At 35.4% G+C, this 19,180-nt stretch overlaps 1 protein-coding gene across 1 annotated transcript in view; it reads left to right on the forward strand.

Moving 5' to 3' along the window:
- The window catches only part of LOC145660540 (uncharacterized), a 58,674-nt gene that overhangs the window by 34,171 nt on the left and 5,323 nt on the right, over nt 1–19,180 (forward strand). Inside the window, exons 3-6 of the mRNA XM_081725733.1 lie at nt 988–1,329; nt 2,033–2,187; nt 4,293–4,470; nt 7,058–7,239. Coding sequence (XP_081581859.1) covers nt 988–1,329; nt 2,033–2,187; nt 4,293–4,470; nt 7,058–7,239 — 857 coding nt within the window. The remainder of the gene's footprint in view (nt 1–987; nt 1,330–2,032; nt 2,188–4,292; nt 4,471–7,057; nt 7,240–19,180) is intronic.

Raw genomic sequence — 19,180 nt, forward strand, 5'->3', positions numbered from 1 at the left:
AAAAGTTGGTGAATGGCCAGTGGATTTTGGACAAGATCATATTTTATATACACTATGTATATACATGTAAAGAAGGTCTACAGGTTTTATGCACCAATTTCGGTATTAATCGAGCATGAAAAGACAATAAGGGAGTTACTTGAAATTTCAACTGCTGCTAAAACAAATGGATAGAAATGTAGAATTGACCAAAATATTCGTAAATGCTGAATCATATTGTTGATAAGCTTGTACCCCGGACAAATTTCCATATTTTACTACAGCTGTCGGTTGAACCTCGTCAGAACCAGTCAGACTTGAACATATTACTCCGCTAAAAGCCTCAAGTGAAGTGAAAATGTTTCCAATATTGGTTTCCAACGGAGAAACAAAACAGTATAAAAAGTATTACCTAAATGCAATCTGATATATTTCAATCTAGCTTGTCTATTATCAAAGACTTGTTCAAGTCCAATCAAATGTGAAAAATATGAAATTAACAGTTTATCACTTTCTTAACCAACTTCTGATAGAATGACTGTCTGGAACAAACTTGAGAATTGATAATGAACATTATGTTACTCTTATGTAAAACACTGACGATATCAATCGCTAATTCATTTCCTTAAAAATTCAACTATTTTTTAAAAAACACCTTCAACAAATAATTTATTACATCTATCGGAGGCATTACTTCCTCCCGAAAATCATCCCAATTCCTAATTTTTCACCTTGATTTCAAATTTTTGCACATGGTTAAAGTCCATTACATTGAAATCACCGTAATGCTCATTCTGTAGGCTCTCCCATTTCCAAGTTCAATATCCTGAATAATAGCCATCAATTAGCGTACAATTTCTGCATACTGCCACCTGATCCAAACTTTGTAGCCATCTTATAGACATCAAATCGCATGCAGTGTCATCAAATGACGCATCTAAAATATTCTTCTTAAGGACAGACAAGATTAATTCCAAATTCTGTTTTGTTTTCTTCCTTTACCAACAGACGAGATTGGACGGCAGTTCTCCAACGCAAGTGTTGATGCAATTGTCACCATCCCCCAGTTTGTACCAACAGTTCAAGAAGCTGCAAAGAATTTGGGAGAAAATGTGAAGATAGTAGTTGTCGGTGATGCACCCAAAGGTTGTCTCAATTTTGAGCAAATGGTTAAAGAAGCACCTGACAATGAAATTAAGATCAGTGCAGACACGAACAGTATTGTATTTATTCCTTACTCCAGTGGAACTACAGGACTCCCGAAAGGTGTACTACTGACTCATAGAAATATAGTTGCCAATATGTGTCAGCAACAGCATCCAGATTTCTATGTTTTCGATGAACAAACAGGTATATTTTCTCTTAATAATTATAAATAACACTTTTACCTCTTTATAAATGCTAAAAGTTAAAAAAAAATCTAGTAAACAAACGTCTTATGGTACCTGGTAATTATATATGCTATCTAGAATAGTTTTATTTCGAGAAATATTATACTTCCTTACAATTTAAATACACTAAAATATTCTCTAATTATCATGAAAAATGTAAAATTATATTTTTTAAAAAAAGATTTTCATTCTCAAAAGAAAGTCAAGCCTTAGGAAGTTATTTCTCTATAACCAAGGTATTATGAGATGTCGTAGGAAGGTCAGCTGGACAGGGTAAACTTATGAATAACTTTGGGCACCTGTCTAAGTGTACCTTTTAGTTTATGGATGTATTTTTATGTGGAAACGTAGAGTTCATCTGAGATGTTCATTTTCAAATTAAATGTCTGTATGTAACAGACCACTTTTATAAATGTTAATATTCATACTTTGAAAAACTAATTACATGCTATTAGTTTTAAATGTCCTTTATTCAATGACATATATATTGATGTAAATCAGGTTTTGACAAAATACAGGAACAAAAGTTTATACCATATTAAATATTAATGTACTTAGAAAACTATGTCAACTATTTGTAAAAAAAAAAAAAAAAAAAAAAAAGGTTTCAAGCCCATTTAATTAACAGTTTTTTTTATTTGTTGCTTCTTTATTTCCTGCAGAAAACTATCAGGATGTAGTAATAGGCGTTTTGCCGTTCTATCATATTTATGGCTTTACGTGCGTGATGAACCAATGCCTTTGGGTTGGTGCTAATCTAGTGACACTTCCAAAATTTGAGCCTGCTTCGTTTACCAAGGCAATTAAGCAATATAAGGCAAGTTGATAGTTCAATATTATGTCTGTACGTAAAATGGTAACACCAATATATTTCTTTCTTAGCATATTTGTAGAAAGCAATTAATTGAACATTTTGTAAATTATTGTAAAATTGGACAAATTTCAATGAACTCAGATGCCAAAACTTCCAATTTGATAATATAAATCTCATAAGCGGTTAATTCTAATTGTTTTTGTAATAGTATAGAGTGTTTCAAAAGTACCACCACTGTTACAGTCAGTCATAATTGTCAAACCAGACGACTGCGGGGATCACGGTCATTTGCAAAATTTTCGTAACGCACGAAGTTCTGCTTGTCATTACTAAGTCTCAACTTGTGCTTCTTTTCTTCCATGGTAGATGACATGCAATCATGGCTATTGAAGCGGAGGGCAAGGAATTTTCAAAGGGCATTCAGTTTTTGAAAATACATGTCAAAACGTAATAACCTGCTCACTCACATACGATAGTACTTAATATGTTTTATTAAATACATAGTATTATATAGTTTATTTATTGTAATTAAAAAGGATATTTGATTTTGTTGTTTTGTATGATGTGTTATGCGTACGCGTGCATTAAAGTGAGTGTGTATTTGCAACCGTCTTGTGTGTCAATCTTTCGACCCCCTTGGAAAAATCCTGCAGGCGTCCCTACTTGCAATATTTATTTATTTATTTATTTATTTATTTATTTTTTCATGCATAAGCCAGTGCTGTTAGTGTGTACAATATCTATGATTTACCTGTCAAAGATAGCAACATTTTCGACATATTGAGTAAATGTGAATAATCGTTAACGTAGTCCTCAAAAGAAACAAAACAATAGAATGATATAAGGAAATGGAGATGGCCAGGATATGGGTAGCTATGGCCTATTCATCTTTCCAGGTATGCGAAATATCATGAGACTAAAGAAAGGTCGTCCCGTCGTAGTGAAAGATGATGACTAGCTGTAACTTCATCTATGGCATAATATACTGTTCCCTATAATGTTATCGTCCTTAAAGAAAAATGGGCTGGACACTTATTGTACTTTAGTCCACATTATATTTTCAATTTAAGGGTAATGCGAATGTGTATACAAGTGGCGTTCGGATTTTCAGAGCTCCACTTTTGCAGGTTATGACTGTTAACATGAGACACGTCCTGACACGAGAAAGTGTTTTAATTAGGAATCATATCTGTTTGTAGGCATTTACTGTCTTCAGTGACTTTGTCCAAGTGAATTCGAAACACAAATATCAATTTTCTCGACTCCAATGCTTGAATGATTTGCATTTTTTTAAAGCATAAACGTATACCTAACTACTTACACAACATTTTCGGCACCCGTAATTTCCACGAGGTATAATAAATTAATTTTTGAAGGCTACGTTGAAATGCAACTTACAAAAATCTGGATTTGGGGGAAGGGTTACATCCTCATTCGTGTTACTTTTTTTTGTGATGCCGTCACTTCTTGTTTATTAAGGTTTTAAGAAAATAAACTAAACAGTATTGGAAATTCCGGTAAGTAACATACGGATAAAACGCAAGAGTTGTCGTGTATTTTCCAACAGAATACCACGCTGTATGTCATTTGGTTCGGGAGGTGTTATTGATTATAATGGTAACGGGGCTTTTGAGTTACAGAGTATTTGCATAGAAATACCAATTCAAGGAAAAATAACGTTTTGTCAGTTAAGGCTACGTTGAAATGCAACTTACAAAAATCTGGATTTGGGGGAAGGGTTACATCCTCATTCGTGTTACTTTTTTTTGTGATGCCGTCACTTCTTGTTTATTAAGGTTTTAAGAAAATAAACTAAACAGTATTGGAAATTCCGGTAAGTAACATACGGATAAAACGCAAGAGTTGTCGTGTATTTTCCAACAGAATACCACGCTGTATGTCATTTGGTTCGGGAGGTGTTATTGATTATAATGGTAACGGGGCTTTTGAGTTACAGAGTATTTGCATAGAAATACCAATTCAAGGAAAAATAACGTTTTGTCAGTTAGTGTATAGTGCTTTTCTCACCTTCAAATTACAAGATATAATGTATTAGATAGAATAGTATGATATCACATGTTTATCTTATACATGTTTCGATTTTTCAGTCTACAGCTCTATATGTGGTACCTCCTCTACTTTCCTTCATAGCAGACAATCCCGAGATTACGAAAGAAGATCTCTCCGAAGTGAAAACTATCGTAACAGGAGCTGCCCCTGCAACGAAACCACTCATTGAAAAGTTCATGAAAAAGATCGGACGCGATAACGTTAATTTCAGGGAAGGTAAGTACTCAAGAATTTACAGGTCATAGAAAATATTAATTCAACACAAAATATGTAATTGACTTTGTGTTGAAGGAAGTAATTAGAAATACATGTCAATGACAATAAAACACAAGTAACATCACGTTTGACCCTAACAAAGTCTAGATAGCTCGATCAAAGTTCAAACAGTGAACGTATAATGAAGAACCAAGAGCTTTAGCCATGCTTTACAATCATACTACATTAGACGGAAAGCTGATGAAACTTGAATCAAAGTGAATCAACGAAAGCAATGCATCTTAATTCACTCATAATACTTAGGTAATAATGAATTGTTCAAAAAATGTCAAACACGGTGCACAATATGGAAATATACCTTCTAAGAATGTTAAACATGTTTTGTCGTAGCGTTGTAACATACGGTAATAGCAGGTACTATATACAAATGCATTATTTCATCTGAATGTGATCAATATTAACACATCTTTGTCCAAAGACAAGTTTTTGCTCACTTACTCTAACGTGACTAGGTTGGGCACTAAACCGGAAGATCAGAAGTATAGTGTCTAGTTTCTTTCCCTCTTTGTTCAAAATGGTGTAATGAAAACAGAAATACGGATTTTGAGTGAAAGGTAGCTTGAGATGTATAGGTATACGAGCTGAGTAGAAATGGCTTATTAAATAGACATTCACTTGCACTTCTGTAATATTTTTCAACTTAAGGTTCTCAGATTTCCTAAGCGTGCAGAAACAAGAACCTAGACAGAGGGAATAATTAATATACTGTAGCTACTCAACAATATGCAAAATTGTTTGAAGGAACTTTAATATTTCATAGACGTCACTGGAAACTTTAAAACCCTCGAACATCATAAAATAATTGCAGCAGATATACTTTCCTTTAACGTAAGGTCGACATTTCTGATGATCCGATCTTATCTTGTTAGATCCCATTGCACAAGTTCTGTTAATCTCTCTCTCTCTCTCTCTTTTTCAAACTCATATTCACAATATAACCAATTTCATTTTGGTCACTCTCTCTCTTTTTCTCTTGTGATTTCCACTGCCATTTTTCAGTACTTAATTGCTTGTATAATCCTCGGTTTTCTCATATTGTGACCATACCACTATAGTTTTCTCTAATGTACGAGGCGCATCCAGAAAGTAAGTTTCTCGCGCGTCAAATAGCTAGGAAACCGTATGTTGCACGAAACGACTGCGTGTACGTGAGAGAGTAAGGTCCTAACATGGAGCATGCGCCAGCAGAACTACCCTAATTCTCTCAGTAGTGTCGTGGCAGTGATTGAAGATTGGCGTTCCTATTCCAGCTCAAGCCGTGTGTGAAGTGCGAGCAGTGATAAAGTTTTTGAATGTACAGGGCATAGCACCGATTGAAATCCATTCTTTCTATTTATAGCAACTCTGCACGGGTTTGATTCATTACACAGTATTATCCTCGGACAATTACTTTCGTCATTATTATATCTACTATAATGTACGTAGTTTATACTCATTTCCTAGAGTATTCATTCCCCCCTCTATTTTGTTTCCAATACACACAACACTGATTATTACTCTTTCTAATAATCAGCTCTTGGCGAAGTAGCTAACGCGTGTGTTTTCAGAGCGCGTAGTCGGAGATTTTATTCCCAGTGGAGTATTTGCTTTGGATTCAAACCAGCGTAGTTGAAATAATCATATTTTACACAGTAGGTACCATCTTATATGGTTTCGGTCCTGAAAAGGGACTTTAAACTGAAATCAAACTTAACCAAATCTTCAGTTTTTTTCCTTTTCTGTCACATTTGCTGTTCATTTAAAGTTTCAGTTTTTGTCTGGACCAACTTTTTAGTCGAATTCGTGCGACACTCGATAACCCTAATCCATTTCTTACAAAGGTAGGCAAAGCTTTGGGCATCGCTTCCGGGGGATTCCCTAGCACAGTAATGTCCAATTGAACATAAGGTCCATAAAGTGTTCCCTAATAAAGTGGAGGGGCACGGCTTAAAGAAAATTTACAAAATGAAAGTAATAATGAATGTATTTGAAAAGTATACCTATTCCATGTGATAAATGAGATGGCCTGCAGTACTTACAAGAGCTGGGATATCCAAAACTATTTATGTTGTAAACCGCAAAAAAATAAATAAATAAATAAAAAAATAAAAAAAAATAAAAAATAAAAACAAATAAAAGTAAAAAATAAAAAAATAAAAAATAAAAAGAAGAATGTAAGAGGGGGCTACTACAGCGATTGTCATCGATCTTCGTGATGGAAACTTCACTTTCACGCAAATAAGCACTACGAAATATTGACTTAAAATTCACTATAAAATGGAGACAGCGACTCAGATACAAAGCTTAGTGATTATACTAGTTGTACCTTGTTTAATTCCAAGCAATATGAGTTTGTGATGGGTGCATCGCGTCCGTGGATTCTAGGGTTTCTGAACTTTCCTCCTTCCACGCTCTCATTACAGAAATTATTCCATAAATATTGACAACCCTTTATTATCCGCCTGTTTTAACCTAACCAAAGAAGGTTAACTTAAACGTCATTTCAAAGAATCATTTCGATCAAATTTCTCTTCTCTTCTTTTTATAGGCTATGGGTTGTCTGAGTTTTCACCTGTCGTATGTTATACGCCTCGCATTCCAGCACCTAACAAAATAGGTTCTTGTGGACAGCTTGTTCCATCAACTGAAGCAAAGATTGTTGATACGTCGACAAATCAAGTAGTGTCTGGACCACATCAAACTGGAGAACTTTGGATTCGAGGTCCTCAGGTAATATTTTTGTTACTAGTATAAAAAAGTTACTGATTAAATTTATTGCAGACGTGTGATAATTAAAGTGTGAAATATATTTGTTCATATATAACTACATAAATTTATTGGGGATTATAATTACGTAATTATTTTTTATGATGTAGGTTTCGTTAACATATTTCTTGTTTTGTTTGCATTTTTCTTCAATTTATTCTTTTTTAAGTGTTACTGTTAAGTTCTAACATGGTTGACTTTTATATTCTATTTAGTTAATCAAAAAGTATCAGGGGCGTGATTTGGGGAGGGCAGTAGACAGTGCCCCCCTAAGTTTGAGATGTGAATATACATTTACATCAATATACTAATATCACAATATAATAATATACTAATGAAAAACGTGAAACTCCTTATATCTGATAGCCTTGTTCCCTTCCCCCAATACTCCAAAGCAAAGCACGAAATGACAATAGGGACGCTGAACTGCAATTCAACCAACACAAGTTTAATCATGCTGAGACGTGGTCCAAAATTTGTTTCTGCTCTAAGTTTGAGGGCAATTGTTACAAAGAATTCAGGTAGAGTTCATTACCGTTATTAAAGATTTGATTTTAGAATTAATCTAGTATTGCTTCCTTATCTGAAAGTTAAATTAATTATTATTATGGGATATGATAAATAATCGTTTTGGCACTTATAACCGGCATTCTTTTGTACATGGTGTTGTGTTATCTAGTTTAGTCTGACTTTTGTGTTAACTAGGTTTTGTCTACCAACCTTTTAAGAGTGTAATATTTGAAATTTTTAGGTAGGTTAATTTGGAATTGCAGCTAGAACGAATGGGAATGGGCTCCGACATTACTTTATTTCAGAAGTGGATTTAGAGGATTACTCGGTTTAGCAGCAGACGCAAGGAAATGCTAGATCTTGAATTACATACATACTTGAGCCTTTTTTTCTGCTGTACATAACAATTAATGACAGTATATAAACACATTAACTAACTTCTTTAGTAATTTTCTACACATAAAAATATTTTTCATCGGTCTTACTGACCTCCCTCGAATATCGGAAACAACGACCAAAATCTGGATCACTGGTTTCTTCGTACAACATTCATCTCAGGATCATGGGGTCTCTGGTTCAATTCCAGTTCCCGCCAAACTGCCTTTCTGGTGGATAAACACCATATGCTTGGGTTTACTCGGGGTTCTCCTTTTCCTCCCACTTTCTCCATTCCCGCTACCACTTTCATTATAATCCATATCATCCTCACCGTCTCCCTTAACCTTGGTGCATAATCTTAGAACGTTAACTTAAAAAAAAAAAAAATCTGGATCAGCCAACTCGGTTTGAAAGTATTGATTTTAAACTAAAATTTACTGTATTATAGTGCATGTTTAGTCTAAATGTACACACTGTATTTTACACTGTTACACTGGATAGTGTGCTTCATTAAAATACAGTGCTGTATTATTCTTTTTTCTTTCGTAATGTAATTGTGGTTATTAGCCGTTACGAATACAAGATGTTAGTCACTTAGTATCGGAACTTGAGGACAATCGGCAACATCGAACTGATGTTCCTCCCTCGTTAAAACTAGGGATGAGTGTAATTATTAAATGAGAATAATGAGATTCCATATCATTATGGTAACATTCACCATATTTTAAATAGGAAGTCCCTCCAGTGAGAAGCCTAGACTTACCTTTTAAACTCAAAACACATCTAAAGACACTACGTTCGATTCTCGGTGTTGTTCGGATTCCATGTTAAGCCCTAGATTCATATCTCATACAGCCTTGCTGCTGAAAGGGACTCTAAACTCTAAATCAGTCATTTCTAATTCCCGAAAGTATGGCATAGGAGTATGACGCAATTACTGTTACGATCAGAGCCAGCAGAAATAGAACTGGCTGAAGTTAAAAAATAAATAAATAAATAAATAAATAAAAGAAAGGACGGGGGCCGCGGTGGCTCAGTGGTAGAGCGTTCACCTCTGGTGCTAGGGGTCTCGGGTTCAAACCCTGCTCCCGCCAAGTGAACTTTGTGGTGGACAAACACCGTGTGCGTGGGTTTTCTCGGGGTTCTCCCGTTTCCTCCCACTTTCTTCATTCCACCATTTCATTCATTACTCATTATCACCGTCTCCTTTAGCCTAACCGGCATAACCGTGGGACGTAAAACTCAAAATTTCATTTCATTTTTCATTTCAAAAGAAAGGACTTGCGGATAAAGTTGCAATGGTATAGAACATGGTTGGCAGCGTTCGGTTAGTCATGAATGCACGAGTAGTGTATTTGTGAAACCATTGCCAATACCATGTTCACCTGTCAGCACTGTCTTCTATCACCGATAGATTTGCTACCTTCTTTAGTAATCGCAAGGAGTCGTGAAGCTTGACCTAGAACTATCAATTTCAGAACCCAATAGAATGCAAGGGTATGTCCCAGTCGTCAAATCCCCGCCAGTATTGTCCCCGCTATACGGATAAAATTTCATATGAGGGTACAATGTTGTCGGATTGCCGTTATTTTCGTTTCGTTTATTGTTGTTGTCGTTGTTTTATATTTTTGCTATTATTATTGTTAGCATTTAATTCCAATAATTGTTAGTGTTCTTTAAGTGCTTTTTTCCCGCTCGTTCACCATGTCTTATCTGTCAACATTATTGATGCATTTATGCTATTTTACGTTTTCTTAAGTGCGCGTTCGGAAAGCAGTAGATCCACGAATCATACCAAATTCTTCCGATGCATCAGGCGTGTAGCAAAGCAGAGCTATGATTGCTGTAGAGCCCAAGTGTTTACGAGTCTTCGCGCTCACTATAGCTCTGTGTGAAGGGCTTACGAAAAACGTAAGTAGCCAAGTGTGACGACACGAAGTATCCAACGTCCGCTCAAATCCAATAATCCATCATCAACACTTATAAATACGGATTTTCTCTCTTTTACAATGACTATTCTCTGTTTTCTGTCACAATGTATGTATGTGTGCTCATCCAGACATACAAATTCTTCCTAGCTTAGTTTGTAATGGCCTTGAGTAATCTAATCATAAGTTGATAGTAATGTTGTATTATTATGCTTCCTTACCAAAGACATTATGTCACCATTCTTTAATTGCTAAATCGTTGCCAACTTTTTAAACAAACATTCTTTGTATAAAACTGAACATATTTCTCACAGAATATTCACTTTTCCAGTAAGTGGCGGGTTTTGAAAATCGGTGGGGGTTCTCTACTTCACAATCAATAACCAGGGTCCTCCCCTGAAAATTTCTTTCCTAAAAATGCAGTTTTATTTTCTTTTTCTTTCTTTCTTTCTTTTTTTGAATAAAAATGAATTTCTTTTTCACAGTAGAAAATATTATTGAATGAAATATGGCAGCGTAACCAGGAAGGATTCGTCATTCCATCTTCTCATCCCTGGTAATATCTTTGCTCAAACTTTATGTTCTCCCCCTCTCCACTCTATGAAAAGATCGGGCCCAACTGCCATTTAAGAAATACAGTGAAATACTAGAATTTCCTCACTATTTTCATTTTCCTTTCTTCTTTTCTTTTCTTTGTTTTCTCTTTTTCTTCCCTCTTTTTAGTGTGAGTGCTGAGCACCCTACAAAAATTTTGAGCAGCCTGGAGTAAGTGCTTCTGCACTATGTATATGTATAGGAAAAATATTGTTAAGCTATAAACACACTGACACTTATAATCACTAGATTATATTTAATCTGTTTATTTGTTCAACTGTTTTTTCTTCTCCAACGTTGATTTATTCTCGTGTTACTAAATAAAAGATTTTATGAGAGTATACATAAAATATTTTGGCCGCTATGAAGGTGAATCTTTCGACTTCCTTTTTATCTTCCTCATTGTTGATTTGAACTCCTGTCTCCTAGATATATTGTATCTGTATGTAGGTTCCTATTGTCCGTAACGAATGTGGTTGTGGTTCTGGGATCTTGAGCTTTGAAGTTTTCTTTCTTCCTTTGTAATGAGAACCACTCAGTCTATCAAAATCCAAGAACTGTTGCAATTTATTGCCATTGAATCAACACTGGATTCTCAATGTATTGGATAAATAGCAGCCCCTTTTGTTGCAAGTGAAATGAAGCCACAAGTCGACCTCCTCCTAATGCCTGCCTCAACAATACGTATATTAGTAGTTGGTTCAAGATTTGAATCTTGGACACTCTGTGCTATTGATGTTTGTTTTCACTTTATTGATTTCTAATAACTTTAAGGGAACTGAGTAGAAGTTATTTCGATGTTAGTGGAAAGAAAGGAAACACACAAAGTAGTATTAGAAAGATATGTCTCCTGGATTTTAACCAATGATCAGTAATGTGTGAATTTATTTGATCAGCGAATTATCGTTTGCATTGGAATAACACAACAAGCAGTGTGATATATATATGTATAGTCCTTTTTAGTACTGTTCCTTATAGCTACTCAAATTACTTCACTAAACTGAAATTCGGTACACAATCTCGATATTAAAAATGACCAAACATGTGCTTCAGCATTTTTGAAAATTCCGCTTCTGAAGAGGGCAAAGGGGAAATTTCTACAATTCTCACATTTCCGGTTTTATATGTATTACGTATTATTTTTTCTGCTTGAAGAAAAGATACTACCGCTAGTACATTTATATTGATTTGTATAATGCATTAGGTCTTCAAATTCATCTTAAGAAGTTGTGGATGCATACTTAATAATTTCAATACAGTCCTACTTAATTTGTTGACGAAACAAAATATTCACACTATAAATTATTTAATTTGGTAACTGTATAGCAATGATTGTAAACGTTAGTAGTAAATAAATTACATACATACATACATACATACACACACACACACACACACACATATATATATATATATATATATATATATATATATATATATATATATATATATATATATATATATATATATATATATATTCAAATTTGATTGTATCATCAAATACTAATATTATCGGTAAATACAATTTTTTGTCATTTAGTGTATAATGATCTCTGTGATACTACTCATTTGGATATAAAAGCTGAATAAATACAGTTTGCGATTTGTTTGATCTAAAACTATAATCACTAATATATATACAATTATACTAATATATACTACTATATACTATACTAATATATAGTAATATATATTAATATATATATTTTATACTATATACTATTATACTAATATATATACCATATTTTTTACAGTAAGATAAGCATGATTATAATTACTTGTCCCAAGAAAAAACATTATTTTTCTTCCTACTTTCTAATATTCAAAACCGTACTTATAAGGAAAATAATACTAAAATAAATTTTCATAAATTTTTCCAAAAAAGTTTGATAACACACATATCTGAAATATTTAATTAATAGTAAGTCTTCAACAAATTAAATATCAAATACTTGTCCAACACAATTCATAACACTTAATTCCATAAGTTCTTCGAAATTTTCATTTGACACAATATTAACGAACAGAACTGTGTGCTGTATGTAAAATATTACCTATTATTTATCGTCTACATCAGAAGTAACTGAATATCACTGAAGGTATATAATGTCATCATTTAAAGATGAATCAGTATTTGGTGTGTTCAGAGTACAAGGGAATCAAATCCAATTACCAAGGTTGGGAGAAAAAGAGGCACAAACTTGGGAAAAGTTAACTCTCTCTTACATTACAAGAAAGGCGTTCGATAAGTTTTGCGCAGATGGGTATAATACTTTTATTAGTTGCAATATGATTATGAAATTTTAGGTGAACATATTTTGATCCTTTGGCTTCAAAATGGTAGTAACGGTTGTTTTCTATTGCTCACAGATATATACCACAATGGACACTGAAGTAGACATCAGGAACCGAGAGCAGTTGGTAATGGAACTCCTGTTGAAAACCGGTGATGAACCAATCACATGAATTCATAGGAAGTTGTTTCCGATTTATGGGGATCACACATTGGACCTTACCAGTATCCAACGTTGGTTGCAGTGGCTTAAACAACCTAGATTTTCCAGATCAGATCAGAAAATTATGGCTTCCTTTTTCTGGGATCAGTGCAGTTTCATTTTGATAGACTTCTTAGAACATGGCTCCACAATTTACAAGGAGCGCTATTGTTTGTCACTTGATAAGGTACGAGGTGCTCTCCAGATGAAGAGACCGGAGCTGCAAGCTAAGGTCACCGAACTTCATCGTTACAATGCCAAGCTCCACACAGCTTTGATGACACAGCAGAAAATCATGAAAATGGGATAGGGAGTCGTCTCTCAGCCTCCCTATAGTCCAGACTTGGCTCCTCCAGATTTCATCCTGTTTGGTCATCTGAAGGCCCACCTGCATGGAAAAATATTCGACAATGACAAGGTCCTCATTTCTTGCGTGAAACAATGGTGTTAAATTAAACCACCTGAATTTTGTCAGAGGGCATTCAAGTCATGGAAAGAACGTTAGACGAGATGCATCACAGTAGGTGGAGGCTACATTTAGTGATATGGACTGGACTCGTAGTCAAAGGATCAAAGTATGTTCACCTAAAATTTCATCATGATATTGCAACTAATAATATTATCGAACGCCCCTTGTACTTACAATATCTGGACACAAATCTTTTGAGCTCTGAAAGGACCTTCATATAAAGATACTTAAGATGAAATATGTCCAAAATGACCAAAAAGAGGACTTAATTTCCTTATGCACTTGAATGTGCCGTTTGTTAAAACAACATCTGTCACTATATTACAGATTTCCATTTTTTCTACTTTCTGAAGTCTATATAAATACAGATATTACTTAGAGTTGAGCCAACATTGAAAGAACATTTACGAAAAATAAAAGCACATTGTTTTATTATTAAGTGATAATATTTGGTCTAGGAATTAATTCGTGCGGTTGGTACGCACACATTGAAGCTGTAGTACAAACACAAAATACATAAATACCTTAAGAAAAATATTGTCCATCGCTAGCCACCACTTTCGCCCATCTGCAGTGGCGAAGGGTCGTAAGAGGCCCTGAGGCCCGGCCTACCCATTTACTTTCAAAAATTATAAATCATAATTAATTTATTTTCCTTGCCCCGAATGTATGATAGTTTTCTAAGTTAAAAAAAAATGTTTGATAAAGAAATCGTGGTTAGCACCACTGCTGGGAGGCTCACCGAGCAGTGTCTCAGGCGGCAGTAGAACTACCGCCAAGCTACTCAGAAAATCCCGCGAGAGAACGTGTTGGTAATAACCTGCGAAAGAGACCGGCCTCAGCGCTTATCGACTTTCGTTTCTACATAAAGCGTTTCTCTCGAAACCTTCGATTTCGATTCGATATGTCAAACAAGTAAACAGCAAGAGACCGTAGGGCCTCATTCCGTGCCAACTTTGGTTAATTTGGAAGACTCTAACGCAACGCAAAAGCTGGATCAAACAATTTGAAAGGTGCTTCGACTATTATCGCAAACTAATTCCCCTTTATTCCCTTACGGTGGCGCAAACCCGTACGAAATCAGACTCGTTGAGCTCATTAGAATTGAGTAGAGTGTGTGTTTCTGAGATATTGTGGGTGACATTTTTTTCTTACATTTGCAAAAGTGCATGAAAGAAAATATAACTAAGTGGAGAATATGAACATGATATAATTCCTATTAAAGAATCTTCTATGTCAGTGATCTTTTGAAAATTATTGTGTTATTAAGAAACGAAGTCCAATGCCAGTGTTGAAAATAGAACAGACAGAGGGCAAGAGAGTTTTGCATGCATTGGTACAAAAAATTATTTGGGGTTGTTGACATATAAAGAGCAGCGTATGAAAAAAATATTTAAGTATGATTCTGTTTTTAAAGGGGAATTAAGTGACACACAAAATGACTTGATTGAATTCTTGTCATGTGTTTTGAACAATATTATTAAAGACGAAATTTTACAAGCAGAATTTGTTTCAGTACAAGTAGACTAAACCACATATGTTCCTTGTAAAGCGCAGATAATGTGATAATTCATTTTTCTCATCCCATAAACAATTAAATTGCATTACGACGAATTAAGATCAGCTATGAGTCTCATACGTGAATTTCATTATGAAAATTCAGATCCAGTCGAATAAGTGCTGTCGATGGACTACAATTACGTTAAATTTATGTGAATTTGTCTTCTTGTGTTTCTGTAGTAAAATATTTATATCTAATCTGTTTCATTATTATTATTATTATTATTAGTAGTAGTAGTAGTATAGTAGTAGTAGTAGTAGTAGTAGTAGTAATAGTAGTAGTATTAGTAGTAGTAGTAGTAGAACATTGGGCCTACCCTCTTCAAACTATCACCCTTCGCCACTGCCCATCTGTCAGGCAATGTACGGATTCCGTGGCGAAAGAAGTCCTCATCCTTGGAAGTGATCCAGTCAGAGACCCATGTTTCGATATCTTCTGAAGAAGTAAACCGCTGTCCAATCAAATCGTTGTTCATGCAATCGAACAAGTAGTAGTCCGAAGCAGTGTTGGGTAAGTTACTTGTAAAAATGTAACGCGTTACAAGTTACTTTACTTTCTCTTAAAATGTAACGCGTTAGTAACGCGTTACTTGCCTCCAAAAAGTAACTGTTACTTTACTTCGAAAGTAACGCGTTACTAACGCGTTACTTTTAGGTCCGAAACTTTAAAAATGTGTAAAAAATTATGACTTCAATTTTCCGTACTACTAATACTACCGCTATTCTTCTTCTTCTTCTTCTTCTTCTTCTTCTTATTATTATTATTATTATTATTATTATTATTATTATTATTATTATTATTATTATTATTATTATTATTATTGCACGTTCTGAATCGCTTTATATAAATGCAAGGACAAATTTTTACTTGATATATGAACATTTTCATATAATATAACATTGATGAAATGCCATACTGCGTTACTCATAGGGAGGACACGAGTGAGTTTTCTTTGACACTCGATTCGACTAGAAACAGACATATTTGAGCTCGACCCGAGAACTCGACTCGAATTGGGGTCAAATTTCGAGTCGACTCGAGCCAAATCCGGTGTGTAGTTTCGAGTACATTTTTCAAGTATATTACATAGACAATATAATTATTATACATGAAACTACTACTACTACTACAACTTATATTATTATTATTATTATTAATTATAACAACGTAGGCCGTTTGTATTTGAATACTAAAAAACTAGTTGATTGCCAATCTCGCTAGTCGTGAAGTCTACGAGTCAAGGACATTGTTCACGAGCTTCTGAATTTAGATTAAGGGTCTAGGTTGAGTATTCTGGGTCGAGCCAAACACTGTTAAAAGTTATAGGGCACTGGCCAAATATCTTCAAAACTGCTCGGCCCGGGTTTAGAATTGTCAACTACTCGAGAAGCTCGGCTTACAGCTCATTCACTATCGACCAGAACCGAGAAGTGAGCCGAGCCAACAGCTCACCCAACCGACTCTACTAGAGCCTCGGCTCAGTTGAGCCGAACGGAGCAAATGGCTCATCCCTACCAAGCCAGCTCGAGCCGATGGTTCACCCCAAGTGAGCCGGCTCGAGCCATCTTCTCAGTTGAGCCGAGCCAAGCCGAGCTTGTTATAAAAAATCTCTTGTGGTCTCATTATCGAGACGAGACGAGATGCAAGCAGTGTCCCCTCTCGTGAGCAACACTAAAAGTATTCTATGGCTTTCGTTTTCCAGTGTAATCAGGCCATGATTTGAAGATGATTTAAAACGAACGAGCCATTTATCAAACTCGACTGGACTCGAAATTCGACGCGAAAAACTGAATCGGCTCGGAACTCGACTCGAGGATATTACCCTTGACTTGACTAGAAACTCGACTTGAATTCGAGTCGAGTCGAGTTTTAGCTTGACTCGTATTTATCCCTATGCGTTAGAAAAAATGGTTGCTTATTATTATTCTGCTAAACTAATTATATAATAATAACAATGTTGTTATGTAAAATTAAAAATAAAGAATATAGAGAAAATTATACTACTCTATAATCAACGGGACTCTAGGATAAGCAAACTGATCTGAAAGAATTTCAATATTACATACCATCAGCAAACGATTTTCTAGTAATAAAGTAGGCCTGCTCATCAAAACACAGTTTATTCATATTAACCTCATACTGTAAATCGTTAATTATGGCACCCTAGTTGTTGATAAATATTTTCCGCCAGAGCACTTCAGACACTTTACTTCTAAATTCTGTCCACCATCACCCTGAGCTCTTAAGAAAAAAAAGTATTCTTTCAAATGATCGAACGGTAACATATTTTCGTTTCCATCTTTATAAAAACAACACCAATCAAAGTAAAATACACTACCGGTATCATTGCACTCCTAGTTCACTCACTGAATGTATTGATTTGATGCTGTCAAAATCTACGACAAAATCTTCCAGGTGCTTGCAATCAATACACGTGATTTCCCTAAGGTTGTCCTCATCTTCAAAAATCAGCAAGTGACACTACGAACTTATCTGTTTCTCTGTGTGTCTGTGACTGTCGGTCACTGACATACATAGTTCATGCTCGATTGTTTCATTCTGAGAAATTCACTTACAGGAAAGAAACATTTGTTTCCGAAAAAAAAATACATATATTGTAGTTACTCATCCGAAATGTAACGCGAAAAAAGTAACGCAAACTAGGTACGTTACTTAAAAATTTGTAACGCGTTACCGTTACAGTTACTTTGGAAAAAATGTAACGCGTTACTAGGAAACGTTACTTAAAAAGTAACGCGTTACAAGTAACGCGTTACTTGCGTTACGTTACTTCCCAACACTGGTCCGAAGGAGCAACGTCTGGTGAATACGGCGGGTGGGGTAAAACTTCCCATCCGACATTTTCTAAATAGGTTTTGACCGGTTTTGCGACATGTGGGCGAGCGTTATCATGTTGAACAATAAGTTTATCATGTCTGTTCTCCCATTCTGGTCGTGTTCTGGCCAGAGCTTGCTTCAAACGCATTAATTGTCGTCGATAACGTTCTCCATTCATAGTTTCACCCGGTTGCAGCAGCTCATAGTACACCACACCTTTCATATCCCACCATATGCACAGCATAACCTTTGCACAGTGAATATCTCGTTTTGGTTGTGATGGACCTGGTTCACCTGGTTTCACCCAGGCCTTTTTTCGTTTAGGGTTCTCGTAATGGATCCACTTCTCATCACCCGTAATAATTCGATGCAGAAACCCCTTTCTGCTCTGTCGTTGAAGCAGCAATTCGCAAATGGTTTTTCGTCTTTCAACGTCTCTGTCTTTCAATTCATGTGGAACCCAATGTGACATCTTTTGAATCATTCCCATGGCTTTCAAGCGTTTGGAGACTGTTGTTTGATCAACGCCTAATGCTGCTGCAAGTTGTTCCTGCGTTTGACACGAATCCTGCTCGAGCAATGCTGTCAATTCTTCGTCTTGAAATTTTTTTGGCTGTCCAGCTCGCTCTTGGTCTGCCAAGCCGAAATCACCACTTCTAAACCGTGCAAACCACTTCTGACACGTTCGCTCAGCTAGAGCATGGTCACCATACACTTCCACCAAAATACGATGACTTTCAGTCGCACTTTTCTGCATGTTAAAGTAATGCAGCAGGACACCCCGCAAAAACACTTTATCAGGCACAAATTGCGCCATGTTCACTTAACTACAAACTGGTGTTGTTGACGCTTTAATCCACTGCCCTATACTACGAACGATACGCGATGACAGGGGTTTGCAACACATGTGTGGATACACGGAACTGTGGGACGCTCCGTTCGTTGCGCCATCTCTTGTCCACCCGCACGAATTAATTCCTAGACCAAATAGTATTCATGCATATTCCTTAAAAACAAGGAAACATTATAATATATAAAATAGTAATTGACGTTTTAACAAATACCGATTTAAATACCGATTTATATTATCCCTTTACCCTATCTAGCTAAAATGCATTTTGGGAATCAGCCC

Source organism: Thermobia domestica, chromosome 9 (assembly GCF_964235325.1).
Source record: "Thermobia domestica chromosome 9, izTheDome1.hap1.1, whole genome shotgun sequence".
NCBI classification, from domain to species: domain Eukaryota; kingdom Metazoa; phylum Arthropoda; class Insecta; order Zygentoma; family Lepismatidae; genus Thermobia; species Thermobia domestica.